Source organism: Bos grunniens, chromosome 29, assembly GCF_055505025.1.
Source record: "Bos grunniens cultivar Pamir isolate PY7600 chromosome 29, Bosgru_T2T1.0, whole genome shotgun sequence".
NCBI lineage: Eukaryota > Metazoa > Chordata > Mammalia > Artiodactyla > Bovidae > Bos > Bos grunniens.
The window spans coordinates 7,873,055-7,893,017 of NC_141193.1; the positions used below are offsets into that span (position 1 = coordinate 7,873,055).

Here is a 19,963-nt window from a genome sequence, read left to right on the forward strand (position 1 = left end):
GCATGGGTCTGGCATAGGGCTGAATAAATGAAATATGCTGGCAGTTAGAGTGAAGGAATGAATAAATGAATGGATGGATGGAGGGGAGGGCAGAGGATGGGTGGATGGGAGAATGGGTGAATAAATGTGGGGGGTGGGTGCATGAACAGATGGATGGATTCCTGAAGGAATGAATGGATGGATGGAGGGGAGGGCAGAGGATGGGTGGATGGGAGAATGGGTGAATAAATGTGGGGGTGGGTGCATGAACAGATGGATGGATTCCTGATACAGTCAGGGGATGATGATGAGGAGGAGGTCACCTTATCAAGAAAGTGTGGGCTTCCCCAGCTCCATCCTCTAGAACAGTTTTCATTTTAAGGGTCCCACTTCCTTCTGTAAGCTTAGGTCCCTGCGGGATAGATATAGAAAGTTCTGGGTCTCTCTTCTTCCCTTAGCTCTAGGCTTAGCATTTTTAGGGGGTTCACATGAGGCAGAAATAGCTAAAATACACTGAGTTCCCACTATGGGTCTAACACCAGGCTAGACATTTTTACAGATGTGGCCTTGTTTAATAAAAATAGCACCCCAGTTCTGTGAAATTTGTTCTATTATCTCATTTTTACAGCTAAGAAAATGGGCTCAGAGACACTAAGTGAATTGTCTAAGGTCATACAGCTAATGTCTAGCAAAGGATGGGATTTGAACTTAAAACCTACTCAAGGAGCCAGGGCTGGATGGGCTACAGATCAAGTGACACCGAGGAACCAGAGGCCGGGATGGCGAGCAGTAGGGCCAGCCCTGCTCTGGATACAGGGGCTCTGAGTTCTAGTCCTGGCCTGGCCTCTTTTACTGGCAGACAGTGGGTGAGACTTTGCCCATCTCTAAGCTTCAGCGTCCACGCGTGGATCTGCTGCCCCTCGGGGGTCTCTTCCAAGTCAATGTTGCAGAAATAGAGGTGGATGTAAGGAGCTCCTGGCCCTTCCTTGGGACGTCCCCTCCTTTCTCTGCCAGCTAGTGACCAAAGGGCAGGGCTGCCCATTAGATAATAGTTAACTAGGTCTGAGGTCCCATCTATAAGGAGGCCACCGAGCTGGCCAAGATTCCACAGGATGCAGTGGGTAAAGGTGCTGGGAGGGGTGGTGGGGGCCGCTGCCCTCTTGGGGCTGGGGATCATTGTGGGTCACTTTGCCATCCCCAAGGGGGCTGACTCACCAGCCCCCAGTGCCTCAGCCTCCCAGGACCTGGACCTGAAGATCCTCGAGACCGTCATAGAACAGCTAGATGCCAACAGGATCCGGGAGAACCTTAGGTGAGAGGCCTGCCTTTGCACCTCTCCCGTGTGCCAGAGGCCCCTCCCCTCCCTGACCCTGGACCCACCCCTCTCTCGCCCACCCTGCAGAGAACTCTCCAAGGAGCCACATCTGGCCACCACCCCCCGGGATGAGGCGCTGGTGCAGCTGCTGCTGCAGCGCTGGCAGGACCCGGAGTCAGGCCTGGACTCAGCCAGGACCACTGAGTATGAGGTGCTGCTGTCCTTCCCCAGCGGGGAGCAGCCCAACCGTGTGGCTGTGGGTGAGTTCCGGCCCTGGCTCCGGGATGCCTGTGGGCTGGGGCAGCCGCCGGGCCCCGCTCCGACACGGCCCTCTCTCAACAGTGAACTCCACTGGGGCCATCCTCTTCTCCTGCCGACACAGTGAAGAGAACCTGACTGGGGAGCAGGGGGGCCCCAACGTGGTGCCGCCCTATGCTGCCTATGCTCCCCCTGGAACCCCGCAGGTGGGCCTGGGATGCCCCCTCCCCACTGCCCGCCCAATTCCCCCTTGTTCCCACCTCAGCTGCTCCCATCCTGACCCCAGGGGTTGTTGAGAAATGCCTCAACTGGGGCGCAGCCCCCACCCAGAATGTACTCGCTTCCACACTCCATTACTACTCCTTTTGCCCATCGCTTAGTCATTCAACAAACACTAACGGGCCCTGCTCCAGGCCTGGCCTGATACAGGGTACCTGGACACAGAGCACAGAGAAAACCAGGTGTGACTTGGTCTTGGGGAGCTGAGAAGCTCTGGGTAGGGTAGGGGGGCGGGATCTAAACCCTTCATCCTGCCATTCAGCCTTTCCCTCTCTTTCCTGGGCCTGGCTTCAAGTCACCTTCTCTTGGGAGTAGGGCCCCCTCGTCTATGCCAACCAGGGCTCGGAAGAAGACTTCAAGGAACTGCAGAACAAGGGAGTCAAACTCCAAGATAGCATCGTCTTGACCCGCTATGGGGGTGTAGGGCGCGGGGCTAAGGTAAGCAGCAGCCCCCAGTGCAAGGGGCTGGGTGGGGAGAGGGGCCGGCAGCAGGCAGGAGGAGTGAGGGGAAGGGGATGAGCAGTGCCGAGTGGAGCACCAAGCCCTGGGCTTGGGGCAGAAGAAGGGGGTGATTCCTCTTTCCACTCACGATGGCTGCTGTGGGACTCCGCCCACCCAGGTTCTAGTCCATGGGTAGGCCCAAAGAATACTTCTGTGCTATGTAACCATGGGTGCCTCCCCCAACATCCCTGAGCCTTGGGAAATAAAGGAATTGGGGAAATTTTTCAGCTTTCATACTCTGGAAGTCTAAGTCCTCCTGTGAAATTCTCCTGAATATTTGACTTAAACCCCTCCTATTGTCCCCTCCCACCCACCAGTTTGCTTCATTTCAATACAGAATTTTGACGGAGGATTCCATGCCTATTGCTATTTATTATTATTTTATTTATTTATTTTTTAGCTGCACTGGGTCATGGTTGCTTGGTGCTGGCTTTCCCTAGTTGCGGGAGCAGGGTGGGAGGCTATTCTTCATTGCGGTGCAGGTGGCTTCTCCCGTTGTCTAGCACCAGCCCCAGGGCACTCGAGCTTCAGTGGTTGCGATGCATAGGCTCCACAGTTGTGGCTTAAGGGCTTACTTGCCCTGCTGCATGTGGAATCTTCCAGACCAATGTCCCCTGCATTGCAAGGCAGATTCTTAACCACTGGACTACTAGGGAAGCCCTGTCTATGGTTTTTAAATGTTTATTTACTTACTTATTTTAAATATTAAAAGGTATATAACAAGAGATGGGGCTAGGGAATTAGTGTTTAGTGGGTTAAGAGCTTCAAATTTGCAAAATGAAGAGCGTTCTGGAGATAAATGGAGGTGATGGTAGCACAGTAATAGAAATGTACTTAATGCCACTAAACTGTACTTTTTTTTTCCTTTATATTTATTTGTTTGGCTGTCCTGGGTCTTAGTTGTGGCACTTGGTACTCTTTAGCTGCAGAATGCGAACTCAGTTGTGGCATGTGGGATCTAGTCCCTGAACTGTACACTTAGATACTAAATTTTATGTTATGTGTATTCATCACAGTTTTTTCTACAATAATAGTAAAGCATATTTATCAGTTTTCAGAATCAATAGCTAGAAAAAAATAAAAGATTATAATTGCAAGCCATAATGAGAATATGATTAACCTAACAATTAAAGCATCTGCCTGCAATGTGGGAGACCTGGGTTCAATCCCTGGGTTGGGAGGATCCTCTGGAGAAGGAAATGGCAACCCACTCCAGTATTCTTGCCTGGAGAATCCCATGGACAGAGGAACCTGGTGGGCTACAGTCCATGGGGTCGCAAAGAGTCGGACACGACTGAGTGACTTAACTTTCTAACTTTCTAACAATATAAAATAATTACATACAATTTGGGGGGTCAAGCAGAGTGATGTGGTAAGTGGAAGTGCATACATGCACAAGTATGCCACCCAGCCAGTCTATATCTCTTGGTTGGTGCATTTAATCCATTTACATTTAAGGTTATTACTGACATGTATGATCCTATTACCATTGTCTTAATTGTCTTGGGTTTATTTTCTGTTGATCTTTTCTGACTGTTGTGTTTCCTACCTAGAGAAGTTTCTTTAGCATTTGTTGTAAAGCTGGTTTGGTGGTGCTGAATTATCTTAACTCTTGCTTGTCTGGAAAGCTTTTGATTTCTCCATCAATATGAATGAGAGTCTTGGTGAATATGGTATTCTTGGTTGTAGGTTCTTCCCTTTCATCACTTTAAATGTATCATGCCATTCCCTTCTGGCTTGTAGAGTTTCTGTTGAGAAATTAGCTGATAACCTGATGGGAGTTCCCATGTATGTTATTTATCAATTTCCCCTTGTTGCTTTTTAAAAACATATATATAATATTTATTTATTTGGCTGCCCCAGGTCTTAGTTGCAGCACATGAGATCTTCAGTCTTCGTTGCAGTCCATGGGATCTTTAGTTTCCGTGTGCACACTCTTAGTTGTGGCATATGGGATCTTTGTTCCCTCACCAGGGGTCTAACCTGGGCCCCCCGCATTGGGAGCGAGGGGTCCTAGCCCCTGAACCACCAGAGAAGTTCCTCCCTTGTTGCTTTTAATATTTTATCTTTGTCTTTAATTTTTGTCCGTTTGATTACTATGTGATTCAGTGTGTTCCTCCTTGGATTTATCCTGCCTGGCACTCTCTGTGCTTCCTGGACTTGGCTGACTATTTCCTTTCCCATGTTAGGGAAGTTTTCAGATATTTTCTCAGGTCTTTTCTTTCTTTCTTCTCTTTCTGGGACCCCTATAATACAATTGTTGGTGCCTTTAATGTTGTCCCAGAGGTCTCTTAGGCTGTTTTCTTTTTTTTTTTTTTTTTCATTCTTTTTTCTATATTCTATTCTCTGGCAGTGATTTCCATATTCTATCCTCCAGGTCATTTATCTGTTCTTCTGACTCAATTATTCTGCTATTGATTCTTTCCAGTGTATTATTCATCTCTGTTTCTTTGTTCTTTCGTTCTTCTAGTTTCTTGCATCTTCTCCATTTTCCCAAGATCCTGGATCATCTTCACTATCATTATTCTGAATTCTTTTTCTGGAAGGTTACCTAACTCCACTTAATTTAATTGTTTTTCTGGAGCTTTATCTTGTCCCTTCATCTGGGATGTAACTTTCTGTTTTTCATCTTGATTAACTTTCTGAAATGTGGTTTTTGTTCTAACCAATTGTGGTTCTTCTAGCTTCTTTTGTCTGCCCTCTGATGGAAGAGGCTAAGAGTTTTGTGTAAGCTTCCTTATGAGAAGGACTGAGTCTTGCTCTGGTGGGCAGGGCTGTGCTCAGTAAAGCTTTCAGATCAGATCAGTCGCTCAGTCGAGTCCGACTCTTTGCGACCCCATGAATCGCAGCACGCCAGGCCTCCCTGTCCATCACCAACTCCCGGAGTTCACTGAGACTCACATCCATTGAGTCAGTGATGCCATCCAGCCATCTTATCCTCTGTCGTCCCTTTCTCCTCCTGCTCCCAATCCCTCTCAGCATCAGAGTCTTTTCCAATGAGTCAACTCTTCGCATGAGGTGGCCAAAATATTGGAGTTTCAGCTTCAGCATCATTCCTTCCAAAGAAATTTCAGGGCTGATCTCCTTCAGAATGGACTGGTTGGATCTCCTTGCAGTCCAAGGGACTCTCAAGAGTCTTCTCCAACACCACAGTTCAAAAGCATCAATCCTTCGGTACTCAGCATTCTTCACAATCCAACTCTCACATCCATACATGACCACAGGAAAAACCATAGCCTTGACTAGACGGACCTTTGTTGGCAAAGTAATGTCTCTGCTTTTGAATATGCTATCTAGGTTGGTCATAACTTTCCTTCCAAGGAGTAAGCGTCTTTTAATTTCATGGCTGTAGTCACCATCTGCAGTGATTTTGGAGCCCAGAAAAATAAAGTCTGACACTGTTTCCACTGTTTCCCCATCTATTTCCCATGAAGTGATGGGACCGGATGCCATGATCTTTGTTTTCTGAATGTTGAGATTTAAGCCAAGTTTTTCACTCTCCACTTTCACTTTCATCAAGAGGCTTTTTAGTTCCTCTTCACTTTCTGCCATAAGGGTGGTGTCATCTGCATATCTGAGGTTATTGATATTTCTCCCGGCAATCTTGATTCCAGCTTGTGTTTCTTCCAGTCCAGCATTTCTCATGATGTACTCTGCATATAAGTTAAATAAGCAGGGTGACAATATACAGCCTTGACGTACTCCTTTTCCTATTTGAAACCAGTCTGTTGTTCCATGTCCAGTTCTAACTGTTGCTTCCTGACCTGCATACAAATTTCTCAAGAGGCAGGTCAGGTGGTCTGGTATTCCCATCTCTTTCAGAATTTCCCACAGATTATCGTGATCCACACAGTCAAAGGCTTTGGCATAGTCAATAAAGCAGAAATAGATGCTTTTCTGGAACTCTCTTGCCTTTTCCATGATCCAGCGGATGTTGGCAATTTGATCTCTGGTTCCTCTGCCTTTTCTAAAACCAGCTTGAACATCAGGAAGTTCACAGTTCACATATTGCTGAAGCCTGGCTTGGAGAATTTTGAGCATTACTTTCCTAGCATGTGAGATGAGTACAATTGTGTGGTAGTTTGAGCATTCTTTGACATTGCCTTTCTTTGGGATTGAAATGAAAACTGACCTTTTCCAGTCCTGTGGCCACTGCTGAGTTTTCCAAATTTGCTGGCATATTGAGTGCAGCGCTTTCACAGCATCATCTTTCAGGATTTGGAATAGCTCAACTGGAATTCTATCACCTCCACTAGCTTTGTTCGTAGTGATGCTTTCTAAGACCCACTTGACTTCACATTCCAGGATGTCTGGCTCTAGGTCAGTGATCACACCATCGTGATTATCTGGGTCGTGAAGATCTTTTTTGTACAGTTCTTCTGTGTATTCTTGCCATCTCTTCTTAATATCTTCTGCTTCTGTTAGGTCCATACCATTTCTGTCCTTTATCGAGCCCATCTTTGCATGAAATTTTCCTTTGGTATCTCTGATTTTCTTGAAGAGATCTCTAGTCTTTCCCATTCTGTTGTTTTCCTCTATTTCTTTGCATTGATCGCTGAAGAAGGCTTTCTTATCTCTTCTTGCTATTCTTTGGAACTCTGCATTCAGATGCTTATATCTTTCCTTTTCTCCTTTGCTTTTTGCTTCTCTTCTTTTCACAGCTATTTGTAAGGCCTCCCCAGACAGCCATTTTGCTTTTTTGCATTTCTTTTCCATGGAGATGGTCTTGATCCCTGTCTCCTGTACAATGTCACTAACCTCATTCCATAGTTCATCAGGCACTGTATCTATCAGATCTAGGCCCTTAAATCTATTTCTCACTTCCACTGAATAATCATAAGGGATTTGATTTAGGTCATACCTGAATGGTCTATTGGTTTTCCCTACTTTCTTCAATTTAAGTTTGAATTTGGCAATAAGGAGTTCATGGTCTGAGCCACAGTCAGCTCCTGGTCTTGTTTCTGCTGACTGTATAGAGCTTCTCCATCTTTGGCTGCAAAGAATATAATCAATCTGATTTCAGTGTTAACCATCTGGTGATGTCCATGTATACAGTCTTCTCTTGTGTTGTTGGAAGAGGGTGTTTGTTATGACCAGTGCATTTTCTTGGCAAAACGCTATTAGTCTTTGCCCTGCTTCATTCCGTATTCCAAGGCCAAATTTGCCTGTTACTCCAGGTGTTTCTTGACTTCCTACTTTTGCATTCCAGTCCCCTATAATGCAAAGGACATCTTTTTTGGGTGTTAGTTCTAAAAGGTCTTGTAGGTCTTCATAGAACCATTCAACTTCAGCTTCTTCAGCGTTACTGGTTGGGGCATAGACTTGGATTACTGTGATATTGAATGGTTTGCCTTGGAAACGAACAGAGATCATTCTGTCGTTTTTGAGATTGCATCCAAGTACTGCATTTCGGACTCTTTTGTTGACCATGATGGCTACTCCATTTCTTCTGAAGGATTCCTGCCAGCAGTAGTAGATATAATGGCCATCTGAATTAAATTCACCCATTCCAGTCCTTTTGAGTTCGCTGATTCCTAGAATGTTGACGTTCACTCTTGCCATCTCTTGTTTGACAACTTGCAATTTGCCTTGATTCATGTAAAGCTTTAATCCAATTATTTGCTAATGGGTGGGGTTGCACTCCCTCCCTGTTAGTTGTTTGGCCCAAGAGGACCTAGCCCTGGGGCCTGTGGGCCCTATGATAGGGTTAATGGCAACCTCCAAGACAGCTTATATGAAAGGGGGTCTTCTAGGAGTGCTCCTGCCAGTGTCCCCATCCCTTGGTGAGCCCCTGCTGACCATCGCCTCCACAGGAGACCCTGCAATACTAACAAGTGGTTCCGTCTCCTGTGGGGTCACTGCTCCTTTCCTCTGGGTCTTGGTGCCCACAAATTTTGTTTATGCCCTCCAAGACTGGAGTCTGTTTCACCCAGTCCTGTGGAACTCCTACAATCAAATCCCGCTGGCCTTCAAGGTCAGATTCCCTAGGGGTTTCCAGTCCCTTTGTCAGATCCCCAGGCTGGGAAGCCTGACGTGGGGCTCAGAACCTTCGCAACAGGGGGAGAACTTCTTTGGTATATTGTGTTCTCATTTGTGGGTCACCCACACGGCGGGTATGGGATTTGATTTAGTCGTGATTGTGCCCCTCCTACCCTCTCATTGCAGCATCTTCTTTGTCTTTGGAAGCAGGGTATCTTTTTTTGATGGGTTCCAGCGTCCTCCTGTTGATGGTTGTTCAACAGATAGTTGCGATTTTGGTGCTCTCACCGGAGGAGATGAGTGCATATCCTTCTACTCCACCATTTTGAACCAGAAGCCCTCTCATCACAATTTTAAAAGAAGTAAAAATAAATACCTATGTACATACATACATAAAAGGAGTGCCCTTGATAAGAGCTGGTGGGAAAAAAAAAGAAAGGAAAGGGGAACAGGTGTAGTAAAATGATACAGACAGTGAAACTCTCAGCTTTTAAAAAAACATATAGAATGAAAAAAGTTTTCTCATAATGCTCCCTCCAAAGAGGTAGCTTTGTTTGTTTGTTTATGGAATGTGATCCAGAGTTTCCTTGGGAAGAAGAATATATGAAGGTATATTCTTCTTTCTCTTTTTTTTATATAAAAATAGTGTACAATACCCACTGTTCTGAACTGTGCTCTTTTCATATTAATATATCTTAGAAGAAATTCCCTGGTGGTCCAGCAGTTAGGACTCCTTGTTTCTACTTCAGGGGGCCCAAGTTCCATCCCTGGTTGAGAAACTAAGATACCGAAAGCCACTCAGCCTGGCAAAACAAAACAAAACAAAACAAAAAAACCAACCCCAAACCAAACAACCAAACAAAAAGTCATCCTGGAGATCATTCTCAAGTGGTACATAAACTCTGTCCTTGATCTCCTTTTTTAATGTACTGTTTTGTTTTCATTGACTTAAAATATATGTAACATAAACTTTACTATGTTAACCATTCTTTAATGGGCCTTTGTTGCTGTGAGGGCTTTTCTCTGGTTGCAGTGAGGACGGCTTCTCATTACAGTAGCTTCTCTTATTGCAGCTCCTGGGATTTAGGGCACAGGCTCAACAGATGTGGCACACAGGCTTAGTTTCTCTGAGGCATGTGTGATCTTCCTAGTTCAAGGACTGAACCCGTGTCCCCTGCATTGGCAGGCAGATTCTTTACCACTGAGCCACTAGGGAAGCCCAGTGAACTGTTTTTTAAATGTACGTTGCAATTAAGAACATTCACAGTGTCAAAAAAAAAAAAAAAATTCACAGTGTCGTGCAGCCATCACTACGACCCATTTCCAGATTGCTTTCATGGTTCCAAGTGAAACTCTGCACCCATTTAACACCCTTATTCTCCCTCTGCAGCCCCTAGTAACCTGTATTTGAGTTTCTTAGCCTATTCTAGGAAGCTCACGTAAGAGGAATCATGCAATATTTGCCTTTTCATGTCTGGCTTCCTTCACTTAGCACAACGTTTTGAGGTTCATTGATGTATCAGAGCTTCACTCCTTTTTAAGACAGTAATTTACGTTTGCATGCTGTATACTGGGTTTTGCTTATCTGTACATCAGTGACGGAGAGTTGAGTTGTTTCTATCTTTTGGCTACTACGAATAGTGCTTGTATGAATAGGGGTGTAGGAGCACACTCTCCTTCCTTCTTACAGCTGCATGTTGCTCCTCTGCAGGGTACCTCAGTCTCACGGCCCCACTGATGAGCCGTTGTCTACACTCAGCAGTCTTCTGCTGTCTCAAGCAGCACTGCAACAAATGACTTGCATAAGAGTCATCTTGCTGGGAGGAAGGCAGACCTGTACTGGCTTCCACAGTGATGAAGGGAAGAAGAGGAGCAATGTGAGATGTGCCCCCCTTTCACCTCCCTTCCCTAAACACAGCCTCCTCTGCTTCCTGCAGGCTGTGAATGCTGCCAAGTACGGGGTGGCTGGAGTGCTAGTGTACACGGACCCCAAAGACATCAACGACGGGAAGAGCTTGCCAAATGAGACCTTCCCACACTCCTGGTGCCTGCCTCCCTCGGGCGTGGAGCGAGGCTCCTACTTCGAGTATTTTGGGGACCCCTTGACTCCTTACCTTCCAGCTACGCCCTCCTCCTTCCGCCTAAACTCTGACAATGCCTCTGGATTTCCCCCAATTCCCATTCAGCCCATTGGCTTCGAGGATGCACAAGTCCTTCTCTGGTGAGCTTGTGCCCTAGGGTCTCCTGCCCACTCTCCGGTGGTGGCCCCCAACTTCAACCCCACATCCATATTTGCTCTGAAGGGCCTCCCCCTCCTCCCCAGTAACCTTGGAGGAAACTTAGCGCCAGCTGACTGGCAGGGAGGACTGGGCTGTGACTACAATTTGGGGCCAGGCTTCCGGTCGAATGGTATCTTCCCAGAAGACGGGTAAGATGGAGTCCCCTCCTCCCCCAACGCTCCCATTCTCTTCCCTTGTTATACTTTCTTTTTTTTTAAAAAAAATGTATGTATTTATTCTTTTATTTTTGGCCGTGCTGGGTCTTCGTTGCTGCACGTAGACTTCCTCTCATTGCAGCAATCAGGGGCTGCTCTCTAGCTGTGGCGTGCCAGCTTCTCATTGTGGTGGCTTCTCTTGTTGCCAAGCACAGGCTTTCGGGCACGTGGGCTTTAGTAGATGTGGGCTCAGTAGTTGTGGCTCACAGACTCAGTTGCTCCACGGCACGTGGCATCTTCCTGGACCAGGGATCAAATCGGTTCCCTTGCATTGCAAAGCGGATTCTTGACCACTGGACAACCAGGGAAGTCGGTTATGCTTCCCTGACCCTAGGCTTCCTCGATGCTCACTTTGAGGCCTGACCCTTCCCTTTCTCCTCTTTCCCAACCCCTCCTTGATTCCAAAACACCTGTCTTGTCCTGGGGAAACCTGTGAATCAGTTGTGTGCTCCACAAGGCTCTGTGGAGTCCCCCGACCTCACCTTGGACCTCCGTTCTTCAGCCACCCTCTCTCTTGAACACACCAAGCTCCTTCCCAAATCAGGGCCTCTGGACTTGCTGTTCCGGCTGATGGAACACTCTTCCCCAAGCTCTGCCATTCCTGGCCTGCCCTAACACCCCACCTGCCACCAGGCACCTTGTCAGTGTCCCCCCAAGCTCCCTCACTGCCTGCAGTTGCTCACTTCCTTGGGGTCTGGCTGCTCCAGGAGAGGGAGATCCGACGAGGGTGGGGTCCATGTCTGTCTCAGCCATTGCCCAAAGCTGGTACGATGCTGACATACACTAAGTATCCAGTAACCGAGTGAGTACAAAGGAGAATTGGAGTCAGAAGAGCTGGGCTCTAGCCTCGCTGTCTCTCCTGGTATTTCGAAGCAGGTGACTTTTCCAGGTTCCTTTCTGACTCTGGGCCTCAGGTTTTCCTGCATTTTGGAGGGGGAGTGGGCGGTGCCGAGACTCCTGTCCCCCTCCAGCCAGGTGAACGTGAGTGTCCACAACCGTCTGGAGCTGCGGAACTCCTCCAATGTCCTGGGGATCATCCGCGGGGCTGTGGAGCCAGGTGAGCGCCTCCTCACGGCTCCCGGCGCCCCCAGGACCCCGCCCAACCCTGGGCGCCGCTGACCACGCCCCCTCGGCCCCGCTTGGCTGCCCCGCCCACCCATGCTCCTCTGAAGTTTCTGACTCTGCTCCTCCTGCCAGACCGCTACGTGCTATATGGAAACCACCGGGACAGCTGGGTTCACGGGGCCGTGGACCCCAGCACTGGTACTGCCGTCCTCCTGGAGCTCTCCCGCGTCCTGGGGACTCTGCTGAAGAAGGGTGAGCGGGCCGCCCTGCCTCGGTCCAGGGACTCGCTCCCCAAGAGGGCACCTAAACCCAGTCCTCCCTGAATTTTGGGCGCTGACACCCCCTCCACTCTTGCATTGGCCTGTGCCCAAGCCTAAGGGCCCTCGGGACAGACATGCATGACACTAGCCCTGGCTTCGCTCAAGCAGCCCAGTGCGGTACAGGGAACTCTTGCAATACCTTCTGAGGGTCTTCTGCACCCTTCCAGTGAAGCGAGATCAGGTGTGGTCGCGAGCAAAGCTGTGCCCAGGCTCTGCCCACGGAGAATCTCAGCTTGGTTGAGGCAGGGGGACAGACAGTCGTTAACTCTACAAACACTTCAGCCATGCCTACTGTGTGCCAGGCCAGCTCTAGGCACTGGACGTCCCCCCAGAGAACCCCAGAATTCTGACTGTAATGACAACTATGAAGCATGCTATTAGGAAAAATATCTACCGGGCTTTCCAGGTGGAAGCCAGAGCTCAGGGAGGTGGCAGTTCCAGGTGGGGGTGGGGGTCCAGGTGGGAAAGAGTGGCTGCACCAGGTGGCAGAGCTGTGTGTTTCCTAAAAATAGGGACATTTTCTTTCATAACAATGCTACAATGATCAGAATCAGAAAATTAAAATTTTTTCCAGTTGTTCCAATAACTTTCAAAAATTACGTATTTATATTTTGGCTGGTCTGGGTCTTCACTGCCCCTTGAGGGCTTTCTCTGATTGCAACGTGCAGCCTTCTCTTGTTGTGCAGCACAGGGCTTAGTTACACTGAGGCATGTGAGATCTTAGTTCCCGGCCAGGGATCGGACTTGTGTCCCTTGGAAGATGGATTCTTAACCACTGGACCACCAGGGAAGTCCTTCCTTTAACATTTAGAGCAAAAGAATGTTCTGGTCCAAGAGTCAATCCAGGAGCACAGGTTGCCTGTGTAGTAATCGCATGGGTCATCTGTAATAGTTTCTTAGCTGTTCTTTCTTTCCTATCCTGATTATTTAGTTTGTTGACTGTCTCTCAATTTCGGTTTCTCGGATTAGATTCAGGTTATGCATTTTGGGCAGAAAAAAGCGTGGGAACTTTCCATTGCAAGCATATAATCATTTTATACTTAAAAAATTTTTGATTTAAAACAAAAAGATGAGAAATGATCAAAGGGGACTGAGTTGCAGCCAGAGATGGGAGTACAGCCCAGAGCACACAGTGCCATGGAGGGTGAGGGGAGTCTGAAGGAGGTGAGGGGCAAGCAAGCACTCCGAGGCTTCCAGGAGGTGACTGAGGACTGTGGCAAGAGCAGTGAGGGCATGAGGCGGAGATGGGAGCCAGCCTGCAGGAGGCTATGAGAGCGATGTGGGGCGTTGGTTAAGCCCCTGGATTCTGGAGCCAGATCCTGAATTTGAACTCTGGCTCTGCTGCCTACCAGCTGTGTAACCCTGGGCAAGTCATTAAACCTCTTTGTGGCTCCATTTCGTCAATGGAGACAATGAGAGTCTGTCTCTCAAGACCTTGTAAGGACTGGCTCAATATGGATAATGCTCTAAGGACAACGTGTGTTTCATCACCAAATGAATAGGAGTAGGGGCCGGTTTTGCATAAGATGCCAGGAAGAGAGTTAGGGGATCCAGAGAGAAGAGGGGCAGGGCATTCTGGTAGAACGGACCACCGGACTGAAGGAGATTGTTGTCGGGGGTGGGGGCCAAAGTTGAGGTGTCACAGCAGAGGAGAGGCCCTGGTAAAAAGAGGGCGAAGCCTCAGCGAAGGTTTGGCCGGGGAGGTGCCAAGACCTACCTCCAATGGCCAGCTGCCCTGTGGGTTCCAGCCCTCTCTCCCTCCACATACCCAACCTTCCCCCTAAGCCACCCCGAGATCTGGGGGATCTTGCCCTCCAGCACTTTATCCTTCTCCCCAGGCACCTGGCGTCCCCGCAGATCAATCGTGTTTGCGAGCTGGGGGGCAGAGGAGTTTGGTCTCATCGGCTCCACAGAATTCACGGAGGTGAGTGAGCCCCGCAGCTGGGCACTCGAGAGGATTCCCGGGGCGGGCCGCGCGGGGCTGACGTGGTCGGGTCCACCTGCAGGAGTTCTTCAGCAAGCTGCAGGAGCGCGCCGTGGCCTACATCAATGTGGACATCTCGGTGTTTGGTATGAGGGGCGGCAGGGCTGACTCGGGGAGCGGGGACACGAAAAGGCGGGGCCCAAATAGAGTCTTTCTTGGATCCTCTCACAGCCAATGCCACCCTGAGGGTGCAAGGCACGCCCCCGATCCAAAGCGTCGTCTTCTCCGCGGCCAAACAGGTGGAAAGGGGAGGGGCTGGGAGCGGGGTGGGAGGAGGCTTGTCGGGGGCGGGGCTACACGGGGTAGGCGGAGCTGATGCTTCGGAGAGGGGCCGGCGGTGGGACTGAGGCTGCGGGGAGGGCCTTGAAAGATCTGCAGGATTGCGCAAGGGCTGGTGCGGAGGACCTGCCTGGTTGTTGGACCTGGGGAGGGGCCAGCGGCAGACTAGATTCCCCTCCACTCAGATCTCCGCACCGGGCTCCAGCGGTCTCAGCATCTATGACAACTGGATCCGATATTACAACCGTAGCAGCTCCGTGTACGGCCTGGTCCCCAGGTGAGCCCGGGACCGGGATGGGGACCCCAGGCTGGTGAGCTGGCCCAGCGCCCTGCAGCCTGACCATATTCCTTCCCATAGTGTGGGGACTCTGGGCGCTGGCAGCGATTATGCCCCTTTCATTCACTTCTTGGGCATCTCCTCCATGGACATCGCCTACACCTATGACCGGGTAAGCAGGCACCCCTTAGTCCCCAGCCCGGGACTTTGCTCCACTAGCCCCCTCCTCTCTCGGGCTGCTCCTGTGCAAACTGCATCCATCACTCAGTAGTTGTGCTACCTCGACCAAGTTTCTTTACCTCTCTTGAGCATGTTCATCCTCATCTATATTATTTTATCAAATTTAAGACACCACTGAGTATAAGATGCACTGTTGTGATATGCATTATTCAGAAGGGAAAAAATACACGGTCAGTTGAATGCAGGATGACATTGACTGTAAGAAGCATCCTGATTTCAGAGATCTTAAAATGTGAAAAAAAGTTTGTCTCAGAGTACATTAAAAAACAGTATAAAACGGGTGATTTGAGGGTAAAATGAGATAAGGGCTGCAGAGTGCCAGACTGTTTCCCTGTTTGATGCTCCAAAATACCCTTTCTCCCCTCCATGGCCACTCTGCTCCTGAGTGGTGGAGCTGGGATGTGAATCCTCCTGTTTGACTGCAAAGCCTCAGGTTCTTCTCCTTCATGCGAAACAGGAAGCTGGCACCTGACCCAGCTCTGGACTTAGTTGTGTGACATCAGGAAGGTTACTTAACCTCTCTGAGCCCATTTCCTCCTCTGTAAGGTGGGAACACCTAGAACCTGCTTCACAGGTGTGGTGACAACTGACTTGAGATAATGGCTCTACACTGAACTCCTCCTTCCACTTCTCATCCCAAGCCTGTCACCGTGGGTCTTGTTTCCTCAGAGCAAGACCTCAGCCCGGATCTACCCCACCTACCACACAGCCTTTGACACCTTTGATTACGTGGACAAATTTTTGGACCCTGGTGAGGAAGGGGGCAAGGGGTCTCCTGCGGCGGGAGGAGGCAGGGCTGAAGGCTGAGCCTGGCCTCATCACCCTCCCCGCCAGGTTTCAGCAGCCATCAGGCCGTGGCCCGGACCGCGGGAAGCGTGCTGCTCCGGCTCAGTGACAGCCTCTTCCTGCCCCTTAACGTCAGTGACTACAGCGAGACCCTCCGCAGCTTCCTGCAGGCTGCCGAGGACCTCAGGGTCCTACTGGAGCAGCACGGCATCAGCCTCGGTATGGAGACCCCGATATTGAGGCATGGGGAGCCTTATGCCCCCAGGGCTAAGATGCTGGCTGTTCTCCCCCAGGACCTTTGGTGACTGCGGTGGAGAGGTTTGAGGGGGCAGCCACGGCATTCAACCAACGCATAGCAACACTGCGAGAGGGCACCCCCGAGTAAGCAAGGGTTGCAAGCAGGTGTCTGGGAGGGCAGCATCCAGGGCAGGATGCAGGCTGGCAGCTGGGTGGTTGTAGGGTGACCAGAAGGTCTTGTCACCCTCAGTCCCCTGCAGGTGCGGATGATCAATGACCAGCTGATGCTCTTGGAACGGACTTTCCTGAACTCACAAGCCTTCCCAGAAGAACGCTACTACAGGTGAGCCTGTCCAAAGCTCTTGGGAGGTGCAGTGAGATGAGGCCGGGCAATGGGTACCCATCCAAGGGAGGAGAATGTCACTTTTGCTGGCCTTTAGAGCACAACCCAGTCCCTTGAGATGGCTGGGGAGTGAGGCTCAAAGAGGGGGAGGCAAATCAGTTAAGGTCACCCTGGGACTACAGCCTACATCGCCTCCCACTACCAGCAGAGAGGTGCATTTGTCCCTAGCTGTATACAGGAGCTGTTGCAGGCTGAAGCTCTGCTCATTCTTGGCCCCTGCATGACCTTGATCCTCCCCCATTTCTCCCTTCAGCCATGTGCTCTGGGCACCCCGCACCGGCTCTGTGGCCACGTTCCCTGGCCTGTCCAATGCCTATTCCCAGGCCAAGAACGCAGGCCACGAACCTGCAGCCTGGGCTGAGGTGCAGAGACAGCTCAGCATCGTGGTGGCAGCCCTGGAGGGCGCGGCAGCCACCCTGAGGCCTGTGGCTGACCTCTGACCCCGCCCTCATTCTTCAGCTCCCACCTACTCTCTATCCTACTCACTCCCCCTCCAGGTTTCTTTGACTATGTCCCCATCTCCCTTCATGCTAGGAAAGGGCACGACCACAGGACCCTCTCAAACTTCGGAGGGGTCCCACAAGTGTGGACGCTTGAAGGGAGTGACAAGCCCCAGATGAAAATTTCCCTCTTGCTGGATCTTGGTTGGCAGAGGGTGAACAGGAGACAGGGATGAGGGGAATGACGAAACCACCAACTGCTCTTGGTAGCAGATGAGTGAAGATGGGACGCATAATGCCAACCTTAGATGTCAACTAAGAGACACCAGAGCCACCCCCCAGTGATCAGCAGGGAAACTAAGGCCCAGGGTGGACAGGGCATAGTCCAGTTTGGGTTCCTCTTCCCCCACGGCCCCAGCATGTCTCAACTCCTCCGTGCCCTCCCCAAATAAATCAAGCTGAGCTTTTGTTCCTTGTACTGTGCGGGAATCATGAAAAAAGAAACCTGAGTGGTTCAGCCCCAGTCTCGGGGCTCTGGGAGGACCCAGTCCTCTTCATACCTCGGTTGTGGGTCTGTCCACAGCCTCATCTTCCTCCTCTGCCATGACCACGTCTTCCAGAGTGCGCCCTCCAAGTTTGTTCCCCACCAGTATCTGGCAGGTCCCGGCAGGTGGCAGCCCCTCCTCAGTGTAACGACCCCTCAGGAACACCACTCTCTCCTGTCCATCTAAGGGTAGTCCGTGGGCCTGGCACAGGTCCCGTGCCTCGTTGGGCCCATCCAGGGCCAGCAGGTGGACCATGAAGCCCAGGGGCAAGGTCTGGCCCTTGGGGGTGCTGAGTGCACGAGCAAGGCGGGCCAGGGCTCCCCGGCGGGCACGGCCCACGTGGCACTGCACAGCGCAGCTCTGAAGGTAGGGCAGCGTCCTGAGCAGGCGAAAGAGGCGGGCGGCATTGCCTTCACGGAAGGCGGAGTCAACTGCCAGGGCAGTGCGCAGGGCCGGGCAGGAACGCAGAGCTGCAGGCAGCCGCAGAACCTCGTGGAGGGCCTCTACCGAGCCTGGAGGGGCGAGAAGCGCGAATGAGGATGCTGAGTCCGGGAGCAGGCCCGCCTTCCGTGCTATCCCCTTTCAGTGGTGTCTGACTCTTGGCAACCCCATGGACTGTAGCCCACCAGGCTCCTCTGTCCGTGGGATTCTCCAGGTGAGGATACTGGAGTGGGTTGCCATGACCTCCTCCAGGGGATCTTCCCAACGCAGGGATAGAATCCCTGTCTCTTACATCTCTTACATTGGCAGGCAGGTTCTTTACCACTGGTGCCACCTGGGGAACCCATCCCCTTAGGTTTCCCCATCCCCCTCCCACCTTCATGAATCTTCAACCACCTTCTCTGGCCTTCCCCCACCCCCAACTCACTCCTCCTCCACCAGCTCCTGCTCTGGCCACGCCATATCTCAAGCAAAGCCAATCCTCCCTTCCCCTTAAGGTGAAGTCGCTCAGTCGTGTCCGACTCTGCGACTCCGTGGACTGTAGCCTGCCAGGCTCCTCCGTCCATGGGATTTTCCAGGCAAGAGTACTGGAGTGGGGTGCCAGTGCCTTCACTATCTAGGTTCAACTGTCCCATTCCAACTCTATCCCCTCCACTTTCATAATGAGAAAGCCGAGACCCAGAGAAGGGAAGGGACCGGTCAGAAGGTTCATGTAGGGGCTCAGTGGATCTTGTGCAATGGCTGAGATACACATTAAGGAGACATTTAGGATGGAGAGGGAGCTAGTGGTGAGGTTTGAAAGCTTCTCCTTCCTTTTTTGGCCTCCACTGTCCCGGCCTCTGCTCTGCCGCGGGGACCCTGACTCACCCAGGTTATACAGCAGAAAGAGGCCCTGGAAGGTGGCCTGGCGGGGGTGGGGACCGGCGCCCAGCGCGTAGCAGCGGCGCAGAGAACCGAAGCTCTCCTGGACCTGGGCTTGCAGCAACATTGGGTCCACTGGCCCGTGCGTCGCGTTGGGTCCGAGCCGCGCCACCACGGCCAGCAGCACAGCCAGAGCCGATTCCAGCACCAACGCCGTCTCGACGTCGCTCGCGGTTTGCAGGGCCAAGTCCAGCCGCACCGCGCGCAACCGGTCCGCCACGAAGCTGGCCACCTCCGCGCAGGAAGCGTCGGTGCGCTCGGCCACCTCGCTAGCCAGGTAGCGCACGGTGGCCAGCAGCACGGACGGCGGACGAAGCTGACTCGGCGGGGGCCGGATCTTCCCGGCGGCCGGCCGGCTGTACTCCTTCACCGCGCGCTGCGGGTCGGCTCGGGGCCTGTCCCTGCGGCACCCCGGCACCACCTCGAAGCGGTGCAGGCGGCGCTCCTTTTCGCGCTGTGCGCGCTCGGCGGCCGGACACATGTCCAGGCACGTGCCCACGGGCAGCTCGTAGCCGGGCATAGGTGGGCTGGGGGGAAAGGACGGGCTCTCAGCATCCAGTGGACAGCGGCGGCCCCTCGCCCCATTCTGCGGGAGAGCACGCCAAGGCTGGCGAAGGCGGGGCCAACCCCTCTCGGCCCGCCTCCCCGCCCTGGTCTGAACCTTCCCCCCGCCCGTCTGGCCGCCGCAGTCCTCACCGAGTCCTGTCGCCTCCCACAGATCTCCGTGCAGGCCTCCCGAGATCCTCTGCGTTGTAGTTCAACGTCGCCAACACTGTTTCTCAGGTTCAGGTCCCACTAAAGCCCAACCACAGTGCACCGCTATAGTCGGACCACTCCCATGATGCACCACTTTATAGTTCCCTTCCGCAACCAATCGCTTTGCAGGAGAGGCGGGGCAAGTGTGGAGCCACGCCTTCCCGGGCTCCCTCCCTCTAATCCCATCATTGTTTAGCTCTGAACCACCCGACCCAAGTGGGGAGACCCGCTTTGGTTCCTCTTTACCCGATAACCTGACTCAGTCGGCCTTACTGCCGTTCTTTTCTGTTCCCTTGAGGACTCTTCTCCCTGTCTTCTAGATCAGGGGTCAGCAAACTTTTTCTACAAAGACAGTAGATACTACAAAGACAGTATCTACAAAACAGTAGATACTCTTGGATTTACAGGTCACAACCAATCACTCAGCCTTGCCGGTGTAGTGAGAAAGCAACGGTCGACAACAC

The 19,963-nt window shown here is 51.4% G+C and overlaps 2 protein-coding genes across 4 annotated transcripts; one reads left to right on the forward strand and one right to left on the reverse strand.

Annotated features, from left to right (window-relative positions):
* Nucleotides 1–1,086: 1,086 nt before the first annotated feature.
* Nucleotides 1,087–17,304, forward strand: NAALADL1 (N-acetylated alpha-linked acidic dipeptidase like 1). The gene is made up of 18 exons (XM_086384945.1): nucleotides 1,087–1,291; nucleotides 1,382–1,554; nucleotides 1,637–1,758; nucleotides 2,147–2,269; nucleotides 10,249–10,532; nucleotides 10,635–10,739; nucleotides 11,777–11,862; nucleotides 12,003–12,122; nucleotides 14,029–14,114; nucleotides 14,197–14,260; nucleotides 14,346–14,413; nucleotides 14,639–14,730; nucleotides 14,812–14,902; nucleotides 15,640–15,721; nucleotides 15,805–15,975; nucleotides 16,050–16,137; nucleotides 16,244–16,336; nucleotides 16,650–17,304. The coding sequence occupies exons 1-18, from the start codon at nucleotides 1,092–1,094 to the stop codon at nucleotides 16,834–16,836; spliced, it is 2,235 nt and encodes a 744-aa protein (XP_086241071.1). The 5' UTR covers nucleotides 1,087–1,091; the 3' UTR covers nucleotides 16,837–17,304.
* On the reverse strand, nucleotides 2,696–19,615 carry SAC3D1 (SAC3 domain containing 1). Of its 3 annotated transcripts, XM_086384946.1 has the most exons (4): nucleotides 19,440–19,598; nucleotides 18,690–19,270; nucleotides 17,397–17,893; nucleotides 2,696–2,946 (listed from the first exon to the last, which is right to left on the reverse strand). In XM_086384946.1, the coding sequence occupies exons 2-4, from the start codon at nucleotides 19,261–19,263 to the stop codon at nucleotides 2,896–2,898; spliced, it is 1,122 nt and encodes a 373-aa protein (XP_086241072.1). In that variant the 5' UTR covers nucleotides 19,264–19,270; nucleotides 19,440–19,598; the 3' UTR covers nucleotides 2,696–2,895. The 3 variants fall into 3 exon arrangements, with proteins under 3 accessions (XP_086241072.1, XP_086241073.1, XP_086241074.1); XM_086384947.1 differs by lacking the exon at nucleotides 2,696–2,946 and having other exon boundaries at nucleotides 15,092–17,893; nucleotides 19,440–19,615; XM_086384948.1 differs by lacking the exon at nucleotides 2,696–2,946 and having other exon boundaries at nucleotides 15,092–17,893; nucleotides 18,690–19,329; nucleotides 19,440–19,592.
* Nucleotides 19,616–19,963: the final 348 nt, after the last annotated feature.